The 27,400-nt window shown below is 43.5% G+C and overlaps 1 protein-coding gene across 4 annotated transcripts in view; it reads right to left on the minus strand.

Annotated features, from left to right (window-relative positions):
• Window positions 1-1,645: 1,645 nt before the first annotated feature.
• The window catches only part of RBM17 (RNA binding motif protein 17), a 71,707-nt gene continuing 45,952 nt past the window's right edge, over window positions 1,646-27,400 (minus strand). For 2 of the 4 annotated variants that reach the window (XM_078775965.1, XM_078775966.1), the window contains exons 9-12: window positions 16,567-16,676; window positions 4,390-4,488; window positions 4,038-4,110; window positions 1,646-2,342 (exon numbers count right to left, since the gene is read on the minus strand). In XM_078775965.1, the coding sequence (XP_078632091.1) occupies window positions 2,233-2,342; window positions 4,038-4,110; window positions 4,390-4,488; window positions 16,567-16,676 (392 nt within the window). In that variant the 3' untranslated portion in view covers window positions 1,646-2,232. The remainder of the gene's footprint in view (window positions 2,343-4,037; window positions 4,111-4,389; window positions 4,489-16,566; window positions 16,677-27,400) is intronic. The other 2 variants (XM_078775967.1, XM_078775968.1) reach the window with 1 other exon arrangement.

Consider the following 27,400-nt stretch of genomic DNA (forward strand, 5'->3'; position numbering starts at 1 on the left):
CTTATGGCACTACAGACCACATAGACACTTGGTTAGGATTCCTTTAGTACAACACTAAATGACGCCCTTCCCCCGACATGACTTAGGAAGAAATCAGGCTAGGATACCGCCGATAATGGCCGCCACCATTTGCACCTCCGCGAGGCCTACCCGCCTCGCATAGTACGTGCTATCACACAAGGAGCAGGAGCGGGGGTGAGAGTGACGCAGTGGGCGTGACCTGGGCGAGTCGGTGGAGGAGACCGATTGGGAGGGCAGTGCGCCAGAGCTGACGTCACCGGCCGGAGATATTAGCGGGGGCCGGACGCCATTTCGGGAGTCGAGAGCACTTGCATCCCTGGCGCGGAGTTGAGTGGAGAGAGAGTCAGTTGAGACTAGGCGTGTGCAGTTGAGACTAGTTACATTCCTGGCGAAGAGTAGAGGGCCGTTCGTTGAGAGCCAGTCGAGTTGGGAGTCGAGAGTTCGTGCGCACAGGAGTTGAGTGGAGTTCGTGCGCACAGGAGTTGAGTGGAGTTGTCGAGCAGTACAGTCCCGGTGCGATCCTGACAGAGTTGAGTGACGAGCGCCGAACGCCATTGAGAGCGACGAGTTGTGAGTTGGATCCCGAGTGCACGAGAGCGAGTCGCGCAGCAGCAGTTGGCAGTGAGCAGTTGAGAAGCGAGTTGGAAGGACGAGACGTGCAGTCACACCTGCGTTCTCTCCGTTCCTGTCTTTTCGTGCTTCGTGTGGGGATCGACCTCGTGTGCAGCCGCTGGCCTGCGTTGGGTGCTTTGGAGCTTGGTGCACGGACCGAGTGGGTGGCGAGAGGATCGGAGCTTGGAGCGAGGCCTCGTGGGTACATCGGGGCCCGAACGGAGCCGTGGTGGACGGCAAACAATACAGGACGACAGACAGATAAGCTCACACCACATTTCACGATTTAACATAACGTGTTCTTTTTATTAATTCATATCCCTCGTCTTGTCTTTGATATCTGGTGTGCAGGATCCCGATTTAGGATTATTTCATTACCGGCGCGTGCTTTTACTGTCTTTGCTTTTCCCAATAAACCCTTGCATTATTTTTGTACAAATATCTGAACGCAGTTTACCGGGTGGTTGATTTTCACAGTTAAGGCTGCGGGGACTCTCGCCGCTTCCCTCTATTCCGCGCGCTTAGGGGCTTTAAGTTTTGGAATCCGCCATTGAGTTTCCGCCTCGGAGTTAAAGCCTTCGTGATCGGCAATCCGCAACTCTGGTGTTAATCGGAGTTGCGCGACAGTATGTTGCATGAAGTAAAACTGTCGGATGGTACCAGGCAGCAATCATTGCCATCATTGCCATTGATAGAGGCAGCTTGGATATACAGTCTCAATATGATGATGATTATTATCATTATTATTATTATTAGGAACGACAATGTGACTGATTTCGTTGATTGATATTGGAACGACTGATTTCGTCGTCCCCCCGCCCCCCCCCCCCCTCCTACTTAGACCTTGATTTTTTTTAATGCTGTGAACAAACTTTTGTCCATCACAGGAGATGAAGGTTGTGGTGAAGTTTCTTCAAAATAGTGTGTGTCGTTTCAGTGAAGAAAGCAAATACCCCCTTTTTCGTGGAGGGGGTGGTCAAACCTGGACCCACTTTGAACCCCTGAGAGCATATTACACCCTGAATTGTTTTTAATGCCATGAACAAACTTTGGTACATCATGGGTTATGAAAATTGTGGTCAAGTTTCATCAAAATTGGGTGTGTAGTTTTGGAAAGGAAGACCCGAGTGTTTACATACTGTGTGACTGACTCATTGATGGACGCCACACGATGCTAAAACAATTTGTTCCAGGTGAGCTAATAATAAGCATGCAGCCGAGCCAGCACGGTTAACAAACTTCTAGGAACCTTTCTCTTCCGCCCAGGAAATAAACTGATGTGAGCCTCTTCGATTTTTTATTTTTATTTTTTTTTAAGGGCCAAATGCACGGGGTTAGCAGTGCCATCTCTATTCTGATCCTTAAGGTAAATATGACACCAGAAACGTGCGGTTTCATCAAATATTCCACGATCTACACCTCAACAAAAGGGGGTTATCGAGTTATAGGACACCACAAAGTTAAAATAAAAAATCATTCAAAGAAATGATTTAATTAGTACAATGTACAAAAATTTACTCAAAGTCCAGCAAATTTTCTGGCACAGAAAATAATGAGGGAAAAGGTGTAAAAAGGGCATCCTGTAACACTGAGTGAATATTAAGGGCTGATGTGTTCACCGAGATCGAGTCGGCGGAATTTGTCCAAGTTGTAGAAGGATGCTTTCACCACTCGTCCTCCAAAATACCGACCATTGAGATCGACCACAGCTGTGGATAAGAAAGATCAAAGGAACAAAATGCAAAGAAGCAAAACGATTTCTTGCATCAAACAATTTATCCCTCTCAAAAACAAACATAGGGGCAATACACCTGGGCGTTCACCTGGTAGAATATAGCAGGAAAACTACACTGATTAAATAAAGGTATTTTAAACTGTATCATGGCATTTTTAACCAATTTCAATGGTTGCTAGAAGACAAGGCAGCATGTCCAATCACACCAACGTAATCATACGACTTTAAACAAAAAAACACCTATTTGACCACAACCTCCCCTCCATAGACTACCTTAGACTCAGATTTTAAAAAATTCCGTAGACAAAATTTGGTACATCATCGGTGGTGAAGAACCACCTTTACCTTTAGAGGCCATTTTTCCCTGCAGAGCAGGGGTTGGCCTTTTTTGGGCACCATGGTCCCCTTTTTGAAGCAATGTTTTACAGACGGATGCCCTTCCTGCCACCAACCCTGTTAGTCGACTCTTGCGACACACAGTGAATTACCAGTGAACTGGTACTCAATTTGCCGACCTCGGAAGGATGACAGGCTGAGTCAACCCCCCCTGGCGTTAATTCAGCGATCGACCAAGATTCGAACCCAGGATCCTAGAATCCCAAGCCGGCACCCTAACCACTAAGCCAACACCAGGCTTTTATGGGTGGTGAAGGTTGTGGTCAAATTTCATTGGAATAGTGTGTGTAGTTTCAGAGGAAAAAGCTAATTCCTATTTTGGGGAGGGGGGGGGGGGGGTAAAACGTGGACCCTCCCCCCCCCCCCCCTCCATAGACCGCTTAGACCCCAAATGTTTTCATGCCGTGAACAAACTTTAGTCACAACATAACAAATATCATTTGTGCCAAGTTTGGCCACAATCCCATCAGCAGTTTCGGAGAAGAAATTGCAAGTGTTTACGGACTGACGGACAGACGGACGAGCCATCGCATAAGCTCCCCGGAACTTCGTTCCAGGTGAGCTAATAATTTATAACACTTGATGCAATTATAGAAACAAAAGAAAAATGGTTCAGGAAATCAAATATGGCCAGATTTATGAGAAATAAATGTGTTTGATAAAAAAATACATATACTGTATATAAATGCCCAAAGCAGTGCACACAAATTGCATCCATAATGATCAAACACTGCATCAACAGAATTATCATGCTGAGAAAACAGACTCTTCCATGAGCTTAGATTATGTTTGCAATTAAAAAACATAATGGAAGTAGGAGGGGGGAAGGGGATAAGGACTACAAATTTAATGAGCAGTGTGTGAAACGTGCTTAGGAGCCCCTGACAAATAAGTTGGGCTATCCCACCACATCCAGGGCCAAATTGATTTCAGTGCACCAAGTAATCTTTCAAGGTATGTACACCTTCGATATTCATGACAGCTTTCAACAAATTTTTTAAGGCACCGAGATGGAATCGGCAGAATTTCCCGGACTCCGGTAATCTTTCCCCACAATTGGAGAAACAAAGAAAAACGAAAAACATAAGAATATCTATCTGCCTTCTGTATTGTCGTTGCTATTCGTTCAATGGCTGTCAAATTAGATTCAAAAGAAACCGAAAATTTGAACTCTTTTTTATCCTCTCAGAATTTGTATCATCTTGTTGGATAGCCCAATCTAGTTTTCGGTGGTTCGTCGGCAAAATGTAGGAAGAGCAAAAATTTGCCATACCTTTGATTGCAGACTCTATCCGTTCGAATTCGAGAAAAATTCGGACAGCCTCCTCATCATTCGAGGTGGGAAGCTGCGGAGGTTAAATTTTGAGTTAGGCTTACTTATCAATTTTTGGGTACAAGGTAGCTGAACAATGAAGGAAAATAAAACGAATCCCTCTCTTGCAGAAACAGCACTGACATATGTTTTGTCCTAATTTCAGTCACATTGCCTCATTATCTTTGCATGGTCCTTTTCTCTATGCTGGTCATGCATTCAAATGCAGTGCAACGAAATTCTGCTTGATGATGTCCTGATGAGCTACCAACACTAAACCAAAGTAAGTCTGAATCGACCTTTCAAAACTTACCTCGAAAATGAGGCATCGTATTACTTTGCCATATTTCTCACATTCTTCCTTCGTCTCTCCCTCCAGGTCCTCATCTACCTCACCTGCTCCAACCATGTTCTGAAAAATAAGAGCTAGTATGAGAATGGTGGCAATAATCTTCCAAATTACATCAACAACAATTATGTAACATTATAATGTTATGTGTCAGTTTTTAATTTCAATTTTTAAAATGGACAAAGCAGGTGGAGCCTTTCATGTAATTCTCAAATGCTATCCATTTCATTTAAAACACGTTTATGAAATGGAATAAATAATTTTTGACAAACAAAAACAATTATATATATATATATATATATATATATATATATATATATATATATATATATATATATATATATATATATATATATATATACATATATATATACATACATATATATATATACATATATATATATACATACATATATATATATACACATATATATATATATATATATATATATATATATATATATATATATATATATATATATATATATATATATATATATATATACATACACACAGTGAAACCTTGACTTACGAGTGCACCAACTTACGAGTTTTCCGAGATACGAGCCGTCGCTCGGTCGATTTTTTGCTTTGTGATGCGAGCCGAGATCCGAGTTACGAGCGAGCTTGGATATAAAACACGTAATCGTCGAAAAACATGAGCGAGGTGTGCGTGTTGTCGACTTGGCGAGGCAGTACGATCGTAGTACTTCTACGATATGTACGATTTTGAAGCAGAAGGAGTCGATAAAGGCTATAACGCCAGCCAAGGGCGTTAAGATTATTTCAAAGCTCCGGACCTCTGTCCATGAAGAGATGGAGAAGTTGTTGTTTGTGTGGTTGACGGAGAAGCAGCTCGCAGGAGATACCGTGACCGAGAGCATCATCTGTGAGAAGGCACGAGACATTTACGGGGATTTGGTGCAGCAGACGGCGGGAACATCAACGGACGAGGCATCGGAAGAGTCATTCAAAGCCAGTCGGGGATGGTTTGATAATTTTAAGAAGAGGACCGGCATTCACTCCGTCGTCAGGCATGGTGAGGCAGCAAGCTCGGATGTGAAGGCAGCTGAATATTTTATTATAACTTTTGCCGAACTGATAGAAGCCGAAGGATACATCCCCCAGCAAATCTTCAACTGTGACGAGACAGGGCTCTTCTGGAAAAAGATGCCGAGGAGGACGTATATAACGGCAGAGGAGAAGAGCATGCCAGGCCACAACTTGTTCAGAGTGCCGGCGATAGCTCGCCTTCTCTTTGTGGAAGACACGGTGAGATCCTTAACATCCAACAACTAATGGGACGCAAACGGGGCACCCAGTTTAGCGGTACACACATTGATGAATCACCGTGCCTGTGAAACACCGACATGACAGGTTATAGCTGGGTCGGGATTCAAACCCAGGCTGGACAGTTTAGAGTCAAGTGTGCGTACCTCCAGTCCAGGCCATCCTGCCAACTTGTATGCTGCATACAGGTGAAATATAAAGCGCGAGATATTTATATATATATATATATATTTTTTAAATTGGTGTGGTTTTTGGGGGGCTGGAATGGATTAATAGCATTTCAATTCATTTTAATGGGGAAATTTAATTTGAGAAACGAGCAAATTGAGTTACGAGCTCGGTCACAGAACGAAATAAACTCGTAAGTCAAGGTTTCACTGTATATATATATATATATATATATATATATATATATATATATATATATATATATACTTGGCATTTAATATGGAATTTTTTTTTTCTTGAATTGGGTTTACTTTCTGAACTGAGTATATCAATCTAGTGAGTTTCTTTTACGCTTTGGTGATTTCTTTGTTAAAAGAACCATGTCACTGATTGTCTGTCGCAGCAAGAAGTCAATAACACGATTATATCACATTATCACAGGTGGCGTGACAAAATGTACGGACAGGTACATTTGACGATTGGCTTCACAATCAGGTATATAAGGGTTGTTGCGTTCTGTATTAGTGGAAAACAACTGCTGCACAACTACAAAAGTTATTGCCGCTTCCTCTGGAGATGGTCCGTCAACTCGACAATGCTGATTGTCATGGAGTGGTGGCTTTATGAAATTCCGGCATGAAACAGCGTGCTATTGCTTGGCAGAATGGCATCACTCAAGGTCAGGTGTCAAAGATCCTGACACGAAATGCTCAGAGGGGTGTCCCGACTCCAATACCGAGGCCAGGACGTCCCCGCAGAACCACAAGGAGGGATGATCGCCAGCTGCACCGGTTAGTCCGCAATGGCCGTACCAAGTCAGCTAATCGGCTTAGGGCTGAGTGGCAGCAACTGACAAATGTGCCTGTATCCAGAAGGCTAGTCAACCAACGACTGGTTCAAGCAGGCTATCATGCCAGGTGTCCCCTGAGAAAGCTATGCCTGACCAGACAACACCGCCAGCGCCGATTGCAGTGGGCCAGAGAACACCGTCAATAGCAGCCAGGACACTGGAATCATGTGATCTTCAGTGATGAGTCTAGATTTCTGGTCTATCGTCAAGATGGCCGCGTCCGAGTGCGCAGACAAGTGCATGAAGCCTACACCGAAGATTGTATAGTGCCAAGAGTCCAAGCTGGAGGTGGTGGTGTGACCGTTTGGGCTGCTTTTCATGCAGGGGGCAAAACTAACCTGGTTGTTCTGAATGGAAACCTGAACCATTTAGAGTACAGAGCCATTCTGGAAGAAACATTGCTTCCATTTGCTCGTGCAGCCTTTCGAAGAAACTTTGTCTTCCAAGATGACAATGCACGGCCTCATCGTGCTCGCATGATCCAACACTTTCTTGCTGACCGTGGTGTAGAGCATATGGAGTGGCCTGCCATGTCCCCGGATATGAATCCGATAGAGAACTTGTGGGCAGAAGTAACGCGTCAAATCGACAACTTGGCCCAGCAGCCTGCCTCTGTGCATGAATTGCAGCAGGCTATTGTCACTGCATGGCAAGTGATTCCCGTACAAACCTTGGCAAATCTCGTGAACAGCATGCCTCAATGTGTACGTGCCCTCCTGAATGCTCGTGGGGGTTACACGAAGTACTGAACTGTAATTTTACTGTCCGTAATCCCAGTCGTAATTTAACTTTTGTTTTTGTTAAAAAATTTTTTGGCTAATGTGCAAAATAAAGAGATACTTCTGGAAAACATACAGAAGTTTAACACAGTACTGTCCATGAATTGAGTTCGATATCAGTTTCCATCACTTTGAAGGATCAATTTATTTGCTTCGAAATGTCAAATGTGGTTTTTGTTTCTTTTAAAGGTCACATTAACAAAATCTAGAATAATTTCAACATAATTCCAATGAACTTTTGGTTCTAAGTCATCTTGAAAAGTAAGTTCACCCCCACAAAAAAAAAATTCCATATTAAATGCCAAGTGTGTACATATATAAATAAATAAATAAATAAATAAATAATATATATATATATATATATATATATATATATATATATATATATATATATATATATATATATATATATATATATACATATATATATACAGACTTGGCATTTAATATGGAATATATATTTTTTCTTGACTTGCGTTTCCTTTCTGAACTCAGATTATCAATCTGGTGAGTTTCTTTTACACTTCGGTGATTTCTTTGTTAAAAGAACCATGTCACTGATTGTCTGTCACAGCAAGAAGTCAATAACAGGATTATATCACAGGTGGCGTGACAAAATGTACGGACAGGTACATTTGACGATTGGCTTCACAATCGGGTATATAAGGGTTGTTGCGTTCTGCATTAGTGGAAAACAACTGCTGCACGTCTACAAAAGTTATTGCCGATTCCTCTGGAGATGGTCCGTCAACTCGACAAAGCTGTTTGTCATGGAGTGGTGGCTTTACGAAATTCCGGCATGAAACAGTGTGCTATTGCTCGGCAGTATGGCATCACTCAAGGTCAGGTGTCAAAGATCCTGAAACGAAATGCTCAGAAGGGTGTCCCTCCTCCAATATCGAGGCCAGGACGTCCCTGCAGAACCACAAGGAGGGATGATCGCCAGCTGCACCAGTTAGTCCGCAATGGCCGTACCAAGTCAGCTAATCGGCTTAGGGCTGAGTGGCAGCAACTGACAAATGTGCCTGTATGCAGAAGGCTAGTCAACCAACGACTGGTTCAAGCAGGCTATCGTGCCAGGCGTCCCCTGAGAAAGCCACGTCTGACAAGACAACACCGCCAGCGCCGATTGCAGTGGGCCAGAGAGCACCATCAATGGCAGCCAGGACACTGGAATCACGTGATCTTCAGTGATGAGTCTTGATTTCTGGTCTATCGTCAAGATGGCCATGTCCGAGTGCACAGACATGTGCATGAAGCCTACAACGAAGATTGTATAGTGCCAAGAGTCCACGCTGGAGGCGGTGGGGTGACCGTTTGGGCTGCTTTTCATGCAGGGGGCAAAATTGACCTGGTTGTTCTGAATGGAAACCTGAACCAGTTCACGTACAGGGCCATTCTGGAAGAAACATTACTTCCATTTGCTCGTGTAGCCTTTCGAGGAAACTTTGTCTTCCAAGATGACAATGCATGGCCTCATCGTGCTCGCATGATCCAACACTTTCTTGCTGACCATGGTGTAGAGCATATGGAGTGGCCTGCCATGTCCCCGGAAATGAATCCGATAGAGAACTTGTGGGCAGAATTCACGCGTCAAATCGACAACTTGGACCAGCAGCCTGCCTCTGTGCGTGAATTGCAGCAGACTATTGTCACTGCATGGCAAGCGATTCCTGTCCAAACCTTGGCAAATCTCGTGAACAGCATGCCTCGACGTGTACGTGCTCTCCTGAATGCTCGTGGGGGTTACACGAAGTACTGAACTGTAATTTTACTGTCCGTAATCCCAGTTGTAATTTAACTTTTGTTTTTGTTAAAAAAAATTTTTGGCTAATGTGCAAAATAAAGAAATACTTCTGGAAAACGTACAGAAGTTTAACACAGTACTGTCCGTGAATTGAGTTCAATATCAGTTTACATCACTTTCAAGGATCAATTTATTTGCTTCGAAATGTCAAATGTGGTTTTTGTTTCTTTTAAAGGTCACATTAACAAAATCTAGAATAATTTCAACATAATTCCAATGAACTTTTGGTTCTAAGTCAACTTGAAAAGTAAGTTCACCCCCACAAAAAAAATATTCCATATTAAATGCCAAGTCTGTATATATATCAGTACAAATGTATGTATATATACATACAAACAAATATATACATACTGTCATGTTCACCGGGATTAACACCCCTGGGTTACGGATGGCCAACCGAGCTTTAAACTCCGAGGCGTTTACTCAACTATGACGGTAGTGACATGTGCGGGGGAGGGGGGGGGGGTGTATTGGAGGGCAACGAGAGCTTACATGCAAGGCCGGACGCGACGCTGGTTTAGTTTTCCGAAACTCAAACAAATAAACGGGCAAGCCAAGGAATTTAAAATGTAAAAAATAATGATTTAATGAAAGTAATGCCAGGATAGCAAAGAATGTGCGGTAACTAACATTCCTATATTGAGGATCCTCCTCTCAGACACAATTACACAAAAAGGGATGATAAAATAACGAAAGTAAACGTGTGTAATTGTTAGCTGGGAATCGCTCTGGTCTCCTTGACCGTCCAAGGTCGTCAAAGGTCCCACGTCCCTGCATGGGAAAACATACGTTGGCGTGAAGTCACGTTCACCGCCAACGCAAAGCGAACAGGCCCGAGCTCCTTCAACGTCCTTCTCGCTCGGTTGCACTGAGCTCCGACCATCCCAAACTTCCCAGGTGCACACGGCACAAAACGCAGCCATCACAGGCCAACATCAAGGAGAGGAACAATAAGGATGCGTCCGCTCGCAATGAAGGCCAGGAACGAAGAGAGTAAATGTGCGTCCGCCGGCAATCAAACCCAACACAAGAGAGAGAAAATGGCGGTGCTCTGTCTTTTTGTTCCTTGTGCTGGAACGTTCTCTCTGATGTCACACTCTCACCAATCGTGCCACGCCATCGCATCGCTCCAACCAATAGTTCTTCAGGGCGCGGCCTCACGACCCTCTTCGCGCCCATCGAGATGATTCGCTGGGTGGTGTTAGTGGTAGATTGTCCGGATCCGGTCGGCGGCTATGTTATTTAATTGTAGGCGCTGATTGCATGGCAGGTGTTGCAAGTGTCATAAGGAACGAAGGGAAAACCACAGAGGCAACAACACACAGGGAATCTACCCTTATACCCCAACTAATTAGCATAGCTCTACCCCTCCCATGGAGACAAATATACACTTACGCGACATCCGGCCCTACTTAATTACAGGAAGGTTTCTTCTTCTTTGTGACATTCGGAGCACACTACCCTATACAATCCCACCTGGCCTCAGGTATTTCATTGCTACCTCCACAAACGTAACACACACACACACACACACACACACACAAACATAGCTAGAGTGAAGTCAATGGCGCATCTTCGCAAATCCCCAAACACTTCCCACCGAAAGCAAAGCTGGAAGATGACAAAAGGTTCCACCAGGAATGACCCAATATCAAATTTTGAGTTAAATTTTGTTTTTCGTTTTGACCCCTGTTATCCAAAGTCACCACCACCGAGGCCATGAACATGAACATTTTGGATCATATCCAAAACTAGAACGACACTCTTTGACGACACAATATCGATACCGATATGCCTCCGCCCACATTATTACATCACTAGTGGGGTCACCCGTGGGAATCCCACGGGCATGGGCGTGTGTGACATTTGGACATCTTCATTTAGATGCTGCACATTCAGTTTTACAAAATGGTTACTGGCTATTTATCAGATCCACAAATGATGTCATCTACACAATGTATTTACTTCTGATAACATGTGAATGCATGTGCGTGCACATGGGAAATACAGTTTGAAATGTGTCATTACATCTCATGTAAAATGTGACTTCAAGAGCTCAAATCCTCTCCCTCCCCACCCCCATCACGCACACTGCACCAGTGAGTGGGTCACACACACACACACACACGGAGTGGGTCGCACACACACGGGGAGGGGGGGAGTTACACACACACACACACACACACACACACACACACACACACACACACACACACACACACACACACACACACACACACACACACACCACCTCGTTTTTTTCATTTCTGTTCCTCACAATTCTATCTCTCTCTTATTCATAGACACACATGCACACATACACATACATACACACACGTGTATATATATATACATATCAGTCACGATGCGACCTTCATATCATCAGTGGAGAACCGCCAGCAAGGTGTCCCATACAGCTGTTGCTGCACCTTGCTGGGAGCGATAAGCACCGCCTGCCACACGGTAACGTTATCTCTGGTATCCACTCATCATATGGAGTCGACCTGGATGCGGTTGGGAGTTACTACAGGAGGCAATGGCGATGATGATGAGCAGGCAATGCGGACATGCATGGCGATGACGTCATGATGTTCGCTCATGAGGTTGGAGAACCAGATTACAGATAATATATTGTTACAGACGCGGTTTTGGATGTTAGTTTACCGAGCGGTTTGGTATGACCGCGTCTGCACAGTTTACCCGATTATACTCGAACGTTGGCCGAGTCGCGCTACGCTAGATCAATGAAGGAAAGGACACAACGGCTGGGATTAGATGACACGACACCAGGGGTACAGTTCTCAAGACCTCCGGAGGAGGTTATAATATTTGTATGCGGAACGTTTAGACTACAAGGACAAGAGGTACAGCATAGGAAGGTGGGCACTTAATAACGGTCTTATAGTAGCCCCGACAGACCACAGATAAACAGGACAAGACTGACTCACACAGGGATTGATGGCAAGGAAGGGCAGGTAGTCGATGGACAGCACAAGGTGCACCTTGGCTCAGGGACAGGATCCACACGGTCCGGTCCAGATATATGCGGGGAGGTATCGTCGCGCTGGAGGTCGCCTCTGTTTCTCCTCAAGCTGGGGGCTCATCTGACGTCACCTCCGGTAAGTGGCTGCGTATATCCAGCGGGGAGTGACACGCCCTCGGCTCGTTAGCTCCGGCCCAGATGGAATCGGCCCGCCGCTTCTTATTGGGTGCGGGGGGGGTTACCGGGCTCCGCCCTTGACGAGGAGCTGACAGTCAGCCCCTTCGTGGTAACCCCGTCGGAGCACATGGGCAATGGCGGCTAACCAAGCCGGAGTGAGGACGCCCACTCCCCGCGCGCTGTTGTTGTAGTTGTTGTTGTTGTTGTAGTTTCATGAGGAAGATGGGAGGAGGTATGGGGAGGTCCTAAACTCACTACTGGTGCCATACAATCACATTCTGGTGCAACGAAGAGTCAGAATTAATGGAAACGAGTCCTTAACTGACATAGACTAAGAATAACTAGCAAGATGTCCTATAGTTGTCTACGTGAGATGCGGTGAACCTGGGCACGACATTTAATGGGGGAAAAAGGGGAAGGTCGGTTCTACAGAGTGTTGTTTACAGACAATGGGACTAGGGAATGGGGGATTGGGGATAGTTGGGGAGTATTGGGGAAATAGGGGAATATTTACAAGCGGATATGGATGGAGGCCAAATCCCATATCCGCAACAATATATATATATATATCTATATATCTATATATATATATATATATATATATATATATATATATATATATATATATATATATATATATATATATATATATATATATATATACATACATATATATATATATATACTACATATATATACTACATATATATACTACACATATATACATCCACACACAATTACACACCCACACACAATTACACACACACACACAATTACACACACACACACAAACACATACAATACAAACACACACACACACACACACACACACACACACACACACACACACACACACACACACACACACACACACACACACACAATTACATCATTATAATACTTGTACATGGTTTGATATAAAATCCATTCACCTGTTCTCAAGTTATCATTACTAGCAATGGTACCCGCCCAAGGGCGGGGCTTCAATTGGGTGGCCCAAATGAAAAGGCAAAATATCAGAAGGCTTTTTTTTATTTTAAACGATTCATATAAACATCCGTTGAATCATATAACACACAAATCATCCAAATCTAAACAGTACATGGCGACCATTTTGAAAAAAGATTTAATTCTGCAAAACGGAAGCGGCCGCTACACGTCTTTCTCAGTCGCACGTTTATATGTGAAGAGTGCGCGCCGAATGTGTAACACGGAAGCGGCCGCTACACCTGTTTCTCAATCGCTTTGCACACGCTGCCGTGTTCCTTCAGAGCCGCACGTTTATATCGGAAGAGTTCGTCAGAAGTCGATCTACTCTCTCCTGGTACGTAGAATTTCAACAAAAGCCACATCACTGTTCATATCTGTAAATATTATTCCATCGTGTTTGGAAAAACTGGAAAATTGAAAAACATGGAAAAAACAATATAGCCTATTTTACTCCCACGCGTCCCAGGAATACCCACCCAAAATATTGTTGCGATCGGTTGAGCCGTTTTTGCGGTACCTTCGAACGGACCGACGGACATTTGGTGAATTATAGTAAGATTACTTGAGCCTCGTCCTGGAGGTGGGTTTGCTATCTTTATCAAAAACTCTCTCCTCACTCTCCTTGCACTGCCCTATATCCACCCCACCCCCAGGAGTACCTCTGGCTACGGCTTCCTCTCCGCTCCCACCTTTTGTTCATATGTGTTCTGTGCCGTCCTCCAAACAGTGATGACTCCATATACATCTCCCTGTCTGACAACATGGACCAACTTTTATCCACTCATCCCAACTCTCTCTTCCTCATATGTTGCCACTTCAACTGTCATCATGCCAGCTGGCTGGGTGTGGGTTCCTCTCACACCAGCCATGGAACCTCAGCAAAGGACTTCTGCGACTCACTGGGACTGACAAAATCTGTCAATTTCCCGACCAGATCTCAGTCAATTGAGTATCTTCTCTTCTAGACTTGTTTATGACGAACTTCCCTGCAAATGTCTGCTGCTCTACTTCTGCTCCAATCGGTTCTTCTGATCATTTCCTATGGCAGTGTGGCCAGATGGAACTCAAACAGTTCAATCTTGGTTTCATCAGACCACAGAATCTTGTTTCTCACAGTCTGAGAGTCCTTTAGGTGCTTTTGTGCAAACTCTAAGCGGGCTTTCATGTGTCTTTCACTGAGGAGAGGCTTCCGTCTGGCCACTCTGCCATAAAGCCCAGATCAGTGGAGTGTTGCAGTGATGGTTGTCCTTCTGGAAGTTTCTCCCATCTCCACACAGGATCTCTGGAGCTCAGCCAGAGTGACCATCGGGTTGTTGGTCACCTCTCTTACCAAGGCCCTTCTCCCCCGATTGCTCAGTTTGGACGGGCGGCCAGCTTTCGGTTGTTCCAAACTCGAAACGGAGTCCTGGTTGTTCCAAACTTCTTCCATTTAAGAATTATGGAGGCCACTGTGCTCCTGGGAACCTTCAATGCAGCAGAGATTTTTGTTTGTGGGCTTCCCCAGATCTGTGCCTCGACACAATCCTGTCTCTGAGCTCTGCAGGCAGTTCCTTCGACCTCATGGCTTGGTTTTTTCTCTGATATGCATTGTCAGCTGTGAGACATTATATAGACAGGTGTGTGCCTTTCCAAATCATGTCCAATCAATTGAATTTACCACAGGTGGACTCCAATCAAGATGTAGAAACATCTCAAAGATGAGCAAGAGAAATGGAAGGCACCTGAGCTAAATTTCAAGTGTCATAGTAAAGGGTATGAATACTTATGTCAATGTGATATTTCCGTTTTTTCTTTTAAATAAATTTGCAAAACTTTATATAATCCTATTTTCTCTTTGTCATTATGGGGTATTGAGTGTAGATTGATGAGGGAAAAAAATGAATTTAAACGATTTCAGTATAAGGCTGCAACATAACAAAATGTGAAAAAAGTGAAGGGGTCTGAATACCTTCTGAATGTACCTTCTCAACCATCCTCTCCAAGAAGTTTTGTCATTCAAGGTTTTGGTCTGACTATCTGCCATGATCTTTCCTGGGAAAACCACGTTTCCAAGCTATCCTCCAAAGCCAGTCGCCGACTGGGCATCCTCTGTCGTGTGAAGTCCTTCCTTGGCACACCTGAGCTCATCACCACATACAAGGCTTTCATCCGCAGCTCAATGAAATACTGTTGTCCCTTCTGGGTCAAAGCTCCTGCTTCACACCTAGCTCGACTTCACGCTGTTGAAATCAAAGCTTACAGAATCATTGGAATCTCCGCGATGAAGCTAACTCCGAGGGCCTTTCAGTTATTCACCGCAGGCAAGTTGGTGGTCTTTCTGTCTTCCACCGACTCCTCTCTGGCCGAGCTCCCCCAGCGCTCTGTCCTCCAAATATTCCTACCCGTCGCACAAGATCTGCCTGCAACCGTCTTCTGGTTAAACTGCCAAAAACCAAGACTCTCTGCTCACCTTCACTCTTTCATTCCTCTTTAATCCCGCCTCTGGAACAAACTCCCTCACTCTCTTCAATCCCACTCCTCCCTCCCTCCCTCCAGGTCTTTAAAACAGCTGTTCACCACCATCTCTTACCTTCCACCATCCAAAACCTTGATCTTTTCTACCGCCGTTAATTCACCCCAGATTCAATTTTTGAAATACCGACCTTTTTCCTGGAAGTCCTAGCAGTGTCCATGTGTTTTATACCTCTCCCACCCCCCCCCCCCTCCCTTCCCATGCCCCCTCCCCCAAGCCTTCTCCCTCCCCCAGATCTCCCGATGTCCCTGCTCTCAAATGGTGTACTTTTGTTTTCCCCTCTCTCTCCCAATCTTGTCTCCCGCTCCCTTTATCATATGTTTTGTGTGTCAGTTTGTCTTTTTGTGATTAATGTTAGCTCTTACACGAGCCCCGATCTTGTATGCAAAAAAGCGAAAAGATTAAAAGAATAAAGCAAAGAGAAGACAGGGTTAAATGGAGTTTGTCATGATAATATGTAAGATGCCCATTTCTAAATCAGACATATTCCCTTTCATGAGAAAACTAAAGGTAGGAACTTTCCAAATGCAAAAAAAGAAATGTTACATATCCACATAGTTTGTGGTATGTGACAGAAGCACTCACCCGCAAAAGCACCACCTTTGTAGGATTTTTTAACATCTTTGTGAGTGGGTTAAGACTCTGATCTGCAGTCTTTTTGGCACCAGAAGCCAGAGGAATTGTTGCACTGACGTCTGAAAAGGTAGAACACAGTAATAGTCACAATATGTTCCTCACAAGTGTTCTTTCATGCAAAGGGTGCTTAAGCACAAGATGTGCCAGTGAGATGCTCAAGTACGGACAATGCATGTATATTTTTGAAACCCGACACAAATGTGGTGGAAATGTTGACCGCCCTCTCCGTATCTGCAAACTCGCAAGGTTTGTGCAATAGAAAACCGGTCTCAAATGCATAATGCCACAACTAACTGAAAGTGTACCCAAAAACATAAATAACCTTTCACCTCTATGCTACCTAATGTGGCTGAGGCACCAAAATAATGGAAACACAATAAACTGAGGTTCCAAGGGAGCAGATTAATGTTCAGTGTTCAGGGAAATATAGCTCATTAAAAATGATTAAAAAACACACGAGGCATTAATTAACCTTTTGTAAACCAGGTAATTTCCAGCTTGAGCAGGGTAAAAATAAATCGGTTTTGAAGAGGAGTTACAGCTTTGCATGCATTTTACTGATACGAGTACATAAAACTTCTCGGACAAAATGACAACAGGTGAGATGTTTAGGGGTATATACTGTCACGTGAAAAAGTAAGTACACCCCATGTAAAGTTTTGACTTTTTCAACATATTTCAACATATAGCTATTTGATCTTCATTTCAACAATATTGATAGATAAAGGTGAAATAATACAACAAATATCATGAAACATTTACATTTTGTAGTCTATTGTATAATTTAAATAAACATAAATGCAAATTTCGCATGTGGAAAAAGTAAGTACACCCTTGGCTCCAATAGGTGGTATTGCCCCCTTTGGCAGAAACAACCTCAAGTAGGCGTTTCTTATAACTGTCCACCAGTCTCTGACATCGACTGGGAGAAATTTTTGCCCACTCCTCCATGCAGAATTCTTTCACCTGTGCGATGTTTGAGGGGGTTCTTGCATGCACAGCTCGTTTCAAATCCCCCCATAACATCTCGATGGGATTTAGATCCGGGCTTTGACTTGGCCATTCCAGAACCCTCCATTTCTTTCTTTTCAGCCATTCCTTGGTGGATTTACTGGTTTGTTTCGGGTCATTGTCATGTTGCAAGGTCCACCTTCGGTTGAGCTTCAACTTTCTGACAGATGGCCTCACATTATCCTCAAGCACCCTCTGGTACAATGAAGAATTCATAGTGGATTCTATGATGGTGAGCTGCCCAGGCCCTGATGCAGCAAAGCTGCCCGAAACCATAATATTTCCACCACCATGCTTTACAGTTGGTATCAGGTTCTTGTGGTCAAATGCTGTCTTTGGTTTTCGCCAAACATGTCTTCTGGTGCTGTGGCCAAATAGCTCTACCTTTGACTCATCTGTCCAGAGCACATTGTTCCAGAAGTGCTGGTCTTTGCCTCGGTGTTTATTGGCAAACTTTAGTCTTGCCCTGATGTTCTTTCTGGACAGCAAAGGTTTCCCCCTGGCACACCTCCCATGTAGATCAAATTTGTGCAGCCTGTTTCTAATGGTAGACTCGTGCACTTTGACATCAACAGTGGCCATAGCTACCTGTAAGTCCCGTGATGACATTCTGGGGTTCTTAGAGACTTCTTTCAGCATCTTGCGGTCTGCTCTCGGGCTGAACTTACTGGGGCGGCCTGACCTGAACAAGTTGGCAGTTGTTTGGAATCTTCTCCACTTGTAGATGATCTTCCGGACAGTCAAATGATTGATTTAAAATTGTTTGGAGATCTTTGTAAATCCCTCCCCAGACTCATAGGCATCTATAACCTTCTTTCTGAAGGCCTCAGAGAGCTATTTTGATATAGGCATGGTGACACCACACACTTCAACAACAAAGAGCAAACCAAACTAAATGTCTGAGGTTTAAATAAGACAGGTTCCTCCAAGATCCTCTCTGACGACGTTCTAATCATTTGCACCTGAGCTGGTGCACCTGATTCTAATTTTAGGTATTTGAAGTAGTGATAAACGTAGGGTGTACTTACTTTTTCCACATGCGAAATTTGCATTTACGTTTATTTAAATTATAGAATGGACTACAAAATGTAAATAAAAACCACCTTTAGAGGCCATTTTTCCCCGCAAGTGGGGGTTGGCCTTTTTCGGGAACTGTGGTTGTTGTTGTTTTTCGGTCCCCTTTTTGAAGCAATGTTTTACGGCCGGATGCCCTTCCTGACGCCAACCCTTTTTGCCGCCTTTAACGACAAGCAGGGAATTACCAGTGAACTGGTACTCAATTTGCCGACCTCGGAAGGATGACAGGCTGAGTCAACCCCCCTGGTGTTAATTCAGCGATCGACCGGGATTCGAACCCAGGATCCTAGGATCCTAAGCCGGCACCCTAGCCGCTAGCCCAACACCAGGACTACAAAATGTAAATGTTTCATGATATTTGTTATATTATATCACCTTTATCTATCAATATTGCTGAAATGAAGATCAAATAGCTGTATGTTGAAATATGTTGAAAAAGTCAAAACTTTACATGGGGTGTACTTACTTTTTCACGTGACTGTATGCTCGACATTCCACAAGATGAATGAATATGAATGAATGATCGTTTTAAGGCCATTTTCCCCGCTAGAGCGGGGGTTAGCCTTGCGGGCCCCATGACAATCATGGTTCCCTGTTTGAGGCAATGTTTTTTTGTTATTTTTTGGCCGGATGCCCTTCCTGACGCCAACCCTTGGTCGCCTCTTACGATGCGCAGGGATACGGTGTACCTATTCTAAACCGGGGTACACACCGGGATCATTCATCCCAGCAAGCTGGTACTCAATTTGCCGACCTCAGAAGGATGACAGGCTGAGTCAACCCCCCTGGCGTTAATTCAGCGATCGACCGGGATTCGAACCCAGGATCCTCGGATCCTAAGCCGGCACCCTAACCGCTAAGCCAACACCAGGGATTTAATCCAAGATGGATTAAATAATTTGACTATTCGACAAAAACGCAGTAAAAACGTAATGGAGCGTAATTTTGGGAACATCTTATCACCTTTTATCTTCAGAGAATCTCATGATATGTTTCAGCCATGACATGACTATAGGACTTGCTCTCATCTGTGTTACCATCCCTCTTCCTTGCCCCTCTCTTTATCCCACATCCATCCTTTTCCATCTTTCTTCTCCCTTGCTCTTTTCATGTTTTTTTCTTCTTCCTCCTTTCCCACGTTGCCATTTTTCTTATTTCCCATACATCTCTTCCTTTATTCATTAAATTCCTCTCATATAATTGATGAAACCACGGCAGTCGGAGTACGGCTTTGGTGCAAGACAGGTTGTCAGAATTATGGGAGTTCCGATGTACAAAATGGTAAAAAAGTAATCGCATAGGTGTGCACACAATGATGTTGCAATATAATCAGCACTTTGTGAAATGGAGTTGCTTTGCTCATATGCAGTCTCCTCTGTTTCTCATATAAATATCAAAATCACCAACATGAAAAAGTAATGCACAGTTTGATATTCACCAAAGAGACAAGAGAAGCAGGTTTCATTATGACGTCGGCATGCACCTGCTTCCAAACTAAATGGTTGTCATTTTGGTATTCTTATACATCATCAAAGCAGAAATTCACCAATATGTCAGAAGCCTGGCACATCTGGCTACTTGGAGAAAGAACGAGCACAATATATACAAATGAGGTCAAGGTGGAGTTTTGAAGTTACTACCAAAAATTGGTCGACAATATTGATGAAAATAAAAAGAATATCTACATCAAAGTGTAAAGAAAATCATCTTTATCAGGGGAGGGGGTACAAAATAAAATACCAAAGGAAAGTACACATCTCTCTATGATGGAGCATATATATATATATATATATATATATATATATATATATATATATATATATATATATATATATATATATATATATATTGTTACTGATCGCGGTTTAGATGGTATGATGGGCCGAGCGGATGGTCCAACCGCGACCGTTACAGGATCCCCGACTCACCCGATTCACCCAGAACTTTGGCCGTATCGCACCGCAGCTGCCCAATCTGGGAAAAGACTAAAACGACGAAATGCAAAGAGGAAAAGGAATAAAACGAGAAGACGTACAGACGAGTAATGGGATTTATTATTTACACAAGCAAAAAGGAGCAATCAAGGTTTATTTACAACACATAAGACGCAGGTGACACAGTGCAAATATTAACTTATACCAGCTTAATTAACCCAGGACAGAACAAACAGAACAAACTCACATACACAAGAAGGATGGAATGGAATGAATGTTGGAAGGAGGAATGGGAAGGTTCAGCTGGGGCAGATGGTTCGGGCTTGATCCCGCACGGGACGTCGGCTGGACCTCGACGGCCACCGATGCCACCGCTATCTGGTCCCCGCGGGGTAACGGGTTGAAGCTGCCTGGTGGAGTCAACGCTGCTTGTGGAGCCAAAGCTGCTTCTCTGGCTCAGCTCAGGGCGCGTCTGCCATCTCTGGCGCAACTGCTGGTAATGGCCCTTGAACCTTCTCTCTCTTGGCCCTGGTGTCTCCTCACCACCGACAACTCAACGCAACCAACGCAACCACTGACCACTCAACGCCACCACTTCTCACCACCGACTTCTTACCGCAACCAACGCAACCACTGACTGACCCTCCACTCACGACCAACTCACGACCCACTCGCGTGCGCGCCTTTTATAGCGCCTCCGGCGATTAAGCCGCCGGCCTTCAGGACACGCCCATCGGGGTGCTCACCTCGGCCCTGGTTGGTCGCGCGACCCTCTGGCTCCGCCCTTGATGACGACGGGCGGGCACGCCTTTCTTCCCCGATTCAAGCACATGTTCAATGGCGGTTATTGGAGGGGAGGTAATTGGGAATCGAGGCCCGGCAATGACGGAAGGGGATGTAAAAGGAAATGGAGATTTTGGGGATGGGAAGGAAAGGGGATCTATTCTCTTTCACTGGTGCAATGGAGTACTTCAATTAATGGGAGACACAGCCTTACTCTAAAACACAGAATAAGAGATAACTATCAAACAGGGGTCTTCTATTATTTGGCTGACGTGTATGCTTGTGGACTAATTATGGGATGCCCTTTCACCTTTACACAGCTCCGGAGGTAGGGGGGCGCAGAATAAACAATAATAATAATTTACACAATAAAAAATATATACAGTCCTCATATCCGCAACAATATATATATATATATATATATATATATATATATATATATATATATATATATATATATATACTCGTATATACAGTCATGCCCAAAAATATTGGCACCCTTGCACTTTTTAAAAAAAAACTCACAATTTTCTCAAAAAAAATATTTGGTGTCCACAATTCTTTATTTCACTGTTAATATTACAGAACCTTTGTTTTTGATTCAGAACTTAATTATATCCTTTTAAATCAGAAAATAAAAAGAAATGGCATTGACAAAATTATTGACACCTGAGATCGAAGTTGACACCTGAGACCTGAGATCGAACGGGCGACGTTGGTCCAACTGCGGCAGGCATTAGTACAGATCTGCAATGACATCCCTTCAGGCTTCTTCAACCATCTTGTGTCCTCAATGAGTTGCTGTTACCAATATTTGGGATGCCTTTGGACAAATTAACTGCAGTCAAGCGCTTCCTATAGCCATGAATGAGCTTCCTACACGTCTCTACTGGCAGTTTGGCCCACCCTTCTTGTGTAAACTTCTCCAGTTCTCCCAGATTTGAAGGGTGCCTTCTCCCAACTGCTGTTTTTACATCTCCCCACAGGTGTTCAAAGGAATTTTGATCTTGACTCATAGCTGGCCACTTCAGAACAGTCCAGCGTTTTGTCTTGAACCATTCCTGGGGGCTTTTTGAAGTGTTTGGGGTCATTGTCCTGCTGCAAGACCCATGGCCTTCGACAGAGACCCAGCTTTCTAACACTGGGTTGAACATTGTGCTTCAAAATGTCTTGGTAATCTCTTGATTTCATGATGCCATGCGCACATTCAAAGCACCCAGTGCCAGAGGCAGCACAGCAACCCCAAAACATCACTGAACCCCCCTCCATGTTTGACTGTAGGGAAGGTGTTATTTTCTTTGACAGCTCCATTTTGTTTTCTGTAAACATAGATATTACGTGCTTTACAAACAAGCTCTAATTTGGTCTCATCTGTCCACAGGACATTCTCCCAGAAGGATTTTGTCTTGATCAGGTGTGTTTTGGCAAACTCCAGTCGGGCTTTCACAGCAGAGGAGTCCTACAATAGAATAGTCCATACCATAGAACCTACCCCTTTCATAGAGTTGGCGACGGATGGTGCAAGTTGAAACTGTCGTACCTTGTGTCTGAAAGTCAGCTTGAATCTGTTTGGGAGTTGATTGAGATGCTTTCTCCACCATTCGAACAATCCTTCACTGCAATATTTGATCAAGTTTTCTCTTGCGGCCACGTCCAGGGAGGTTGGCTACAGTGCCATGGGCGTTAATCTTCCTGATAACATTGCGTATGGTGGACACAGGAACATCAAGGTCAGTGGAGATGGACTTGTAGCCTTGACTTTGTCCATGCCTGGCTACAATCTTGTGTCTGACCTCCTCAGATAATTCTCTGGTTTTATGTATTTTCTCCATACTCATTACGGTACACGCAGTGACACAAAACAGCAGAATGACTCCTTTTCTCCATTCAAACTGATTGAATGAGTTATTTTATATTGCAGGCAACTGCAACTCACCATACGTGAGTAAAATTTCAAAGTAAAGGAGAATCACCTGCTTGAAATCTAATTATTTCTAACAACTTCTAAAAGGTACCCATGATATTGTCCGGACCATTTTAGGATTTCTGTATGGAATAAGCTAAGATTGTAATTTTTTTCAACTTTTTTTGTTTTGTTCCACTGCAAACCAATGAAATACACATATGGATACCAAAATATTTTTTTATTTCCACAATTTTCTGGAAGAAATGGTGCAATATTTGAAAAAAGTGCAAGGGTGCCAATATCTTTGGCCACGACTGTTGATATATACTATATATATATATGTGTATATATATATATATATATATATATATATATATATATATATATATATATATATAATATATATACAGTGCATTCAGAAAGAAAGTATTCAGACCCCTTCACTTTTTTCACATTTTGTTATGTTGCAGCCTTATTCTGAAATCGTTTAAATTCATTTTTTACCTCATCAATCTACACTCAATCGGGTTCTCAGTCACCTCTCTTACCAAGGCCCTTCTCCCCCGATTGCTCAGTTTGGCCGGGCGGCCAGCTCCAGGAAGAGTCCTGGTTGTTCCAAACTTCTTCCATTTAAGAATTATGGAGGCCACTGTGCTCTTGGGAACCTTCAATGCAGCAGAGATTTTTTTGTAGGCTTCCCCAGATCTGTGCCTCGACACAATCCTGTCTCTGAGCTCTGCAGGCAGTTCCTTCGACCTCATGGCTTGGTTTTTTTCCGATATGCATTGTCAGCTTTGAGACCTTATATAGACAGGTGTGTGCCTTTCCAAATCATGTCCAATCAATTGAATTAACCACAGGTGGACTCCAATCAAGGTGTAGAAACATCTCAAAGATGATCAAGAGAAATGGGAGGCACCTGAGCTAAATTTCAAGTCATAGCAGTTTTTTCTTTTTAATAAATTTGCTAAACTTTCTAAAATCCTGTTTTCTCTTTGTCATTATGGGGCATTGAGTGTCGATTGATGAGGGAAAAAATGAATTTAAAGGATTTCAGCATAAGGCTGCAACATAACGAAATGTGATAAAGTGAAGGGGTCTGAATACTTTCTGAATGCACTGTATACACACACACAAACAGAAAAAAGTTCCGATGCACCTTAAAAAAAAAACTTACACAAAATGATACTGACGTATGCAATATAATGGTAAGACAGCATGTGCCTTGACATGTTCCTCAGTTTAACCGTGAATATCCGGAATTTGCACGTGCATACTGTACACTGCACGCACACATTGCCATGCACATCTACATTTTTACATGTACACATGATGCCACGCCTTTCTGACAATTAACATTTACATGCTATTGGCATGCTTGAGACAGTAATGCCACAAAAGGTTGTGGCTAAGCGTCTTGGTGTTCATCGGAACACCATACAGTCACTCTAGAAACATTATCAACAAACTGGCAACATCAGAGACCATCCACATTCTGGGTGACCACGTGTGACGTCACATCGGCTGAATAACCATATGCGGTTGGTGCACCTTAGCAAATGGTTCCAGACAGCAAGCTTGATAGCCGACAGCATCCATGGCTTGAGACTAATCAGTGCCAAAACTGTTAGAAATCGGTTATGCGAGCATAACATCTAACCACGACAACCAGCAGTACATCCAATTTTATTGGCACATCATTGACCTGCACGCCTAGCTTTGTGCAGATAGTGCCTGAGGTTCAGGAGACAACATTGGGCTGCTGTCCTCTTTACAGATGAGTCGAGGTTCCATCTCGATAGTAGTGATGGCCGTTGTCACGTTTATTGATAGGATGGGGAACATTACGCTGACGCATGTGTTTTTGCTGACGTTCGTCGTTTGGTGGTGGAAGCGTGGTGGTATTGGGAGGCATCATCGCACGTCACAAACCCAGCTGGAGGTAATTAATGGCAATTTGACAGGTATTCGGTTCCGTTATGAAGTCCACCATTCTCACGTCTTCCCATTCCTGCAGGTTCATGGACGTCTCAACGCACTTCACTACAGGATAAAGTGCGCCCTCACGTCGCACAAGTGGTGACTGATCTCATCGCACAATATAACATTCCCACACTTCCCTAACCAGCTGTTTCACCTGATCTTTCTCCCACAGAACATGTGTGGGATGGATTGACGATTGCGCCATCTTCAAAAGCAGCGGGCGACGTTGGTCCAACTGCAGCAGGCATTAGTACAGATCTGCAATGACATCCCTTAAGGCTTCTTCAACCATCTTGTGTCCTCAATGAGTTGCTGTTACCAACTGTGTCAACACAAATGGTGGCCACACCAGATACTGAGCTGTTAACTGACTTTTGACCGCACTCCTCTTCGTGCCTCTGGGGACATGTCTTGCACACATGTGTTGACATTTTCATGTCAATTTCATGTTTATCAAAAACTAAATATTGATATGACCAAACAACGTGATGTGTTTGTTTTCATTTCTCATTTCACATAGGTATAAATGATGCACAGGAACTTTTTTCCGCTAGTATCGATACACACATGTGGTGGAAATAGCCCCACCTTTGGTGGTAGCCAGTATTACAAACCATCTACCTTTACCTTTATCTATACTATAATTAAAACAAACCGTTTGTGCGTGTGAGCGAGTTCCACACATTGGTTAACAGTTCGTCTGACTCCACCCCCAATTTCTATACAATGGCCACCATATCTACTATATAAGAGAGATGTCTGTCTGTGTGTTTGTCTGTCGGTGTGTCGCCATTTTTCTCAGAGATGGCTGAACGGATCTTCGTCAAACTTTCAGAGGTTCATCAGTGAGTACTTGGGAGTGTTTTAGGCAAAAAAAAAGAAATTGAAAAAAAAAGATCGGGTTTTTGGAGTTTAAAAAAAACAATCGCTCGATAGTGCCAAAGCTTTTTAAAATTAATGACAGTTATATACAAGTACACATTCGCATAAATAAATACAAAACATTCACCAGACATTTGAATACAAATAAATCAAACAATTCCGGAAGTGCACAAATTTGGTAGTACCGCATCTTCTTCTTCCTGATCGGCATCACAACTCAGAAACGTGAGCCACATTCACCCACCAGCATATACATGAACCCCCTTCCTTTCCTGCCTCCCCCCCCCCCTCCTCTCCCCTTGCCCCTCAACCCCCCTTCCCCCTTCCCCCCTCCCTCCTCCCCCCCCCGCCCCCCCAACCGGCAACGTCGGGTACTTCTGCTAGTTTCTTCATAAATAGTCTTTATCCCTTTTTCTGGACCCTACAGTGATAGATGACTCATTGCTCCGTATTCAAATATACATGAAACCCTCCATTTCTTTGGGCAGTGTATGGACAACAGACCGCTCCTGGAAATGAAAGAAACCAGGGTTACCTACACAATGTGCTGAAAATATGCAGTGAGCTGTCAAACACAGATGAAACTTTTTTTATGCAAGATGGTGCCCATCCACACTTCATGATTGAAGTTCGTAATTGGTAGGATACCCACTTTCCACACAGATGGATCGAGTGACGAGGATCCATTAGAGTAGCAATCCAAGAGTCCTGATTTAACCCCGTGCTATTGTTTTGTTGGGACGCGCTTAACAAAATGTGTGTGTGCTAGAAAACCCGCTAATTTGGACGAATTCAAAATTTATATCCACAATGTTTTTGTTGATTTGCCAAAAAAGTTTATTTTAGTAGTTCAATGGAAAATATTGTTGAACGACTTTATACTTCATTGGCCAATTGAGAAATGATTGACCAGTTATAAATTGACAAATGATAATTGCAGTCAAAAGCCCGATGTGACATGCCATGAAGACGGAAGTAAAATTACACATTTTCTTTCCTGAGACGAGACAGACGAATGTGCGGTGCCACGTCGTTTATGACGACATTTGTTTCGACATTGCCCAAAAGTTTATCAGTTTCGTACAGAAATAATCTTGCATTATAGGAAACAAAAATTAACATCTCGGCTTTTATAAGTAAGCATTTGAGTTATTGCGTGGATGGACAGAACTTAGCAACACAGTGAGACTTCCCTTTGGAGACAACT

The sequence above is a fragment of the Myxine glutinosa genome, chromosome 4 (assembly GCF_964187855.1).
Source record: "Myxine glutinosa chromosome 4, kmMyxGlut1.1, whole genome shotgun sequence".
NCBI classification, from domain to species: Eukaryota; Metazoa; Chordata; class Myxini; order Myxiniformes; family Myxinidae; genus Myxine; species Myxine glutinosa.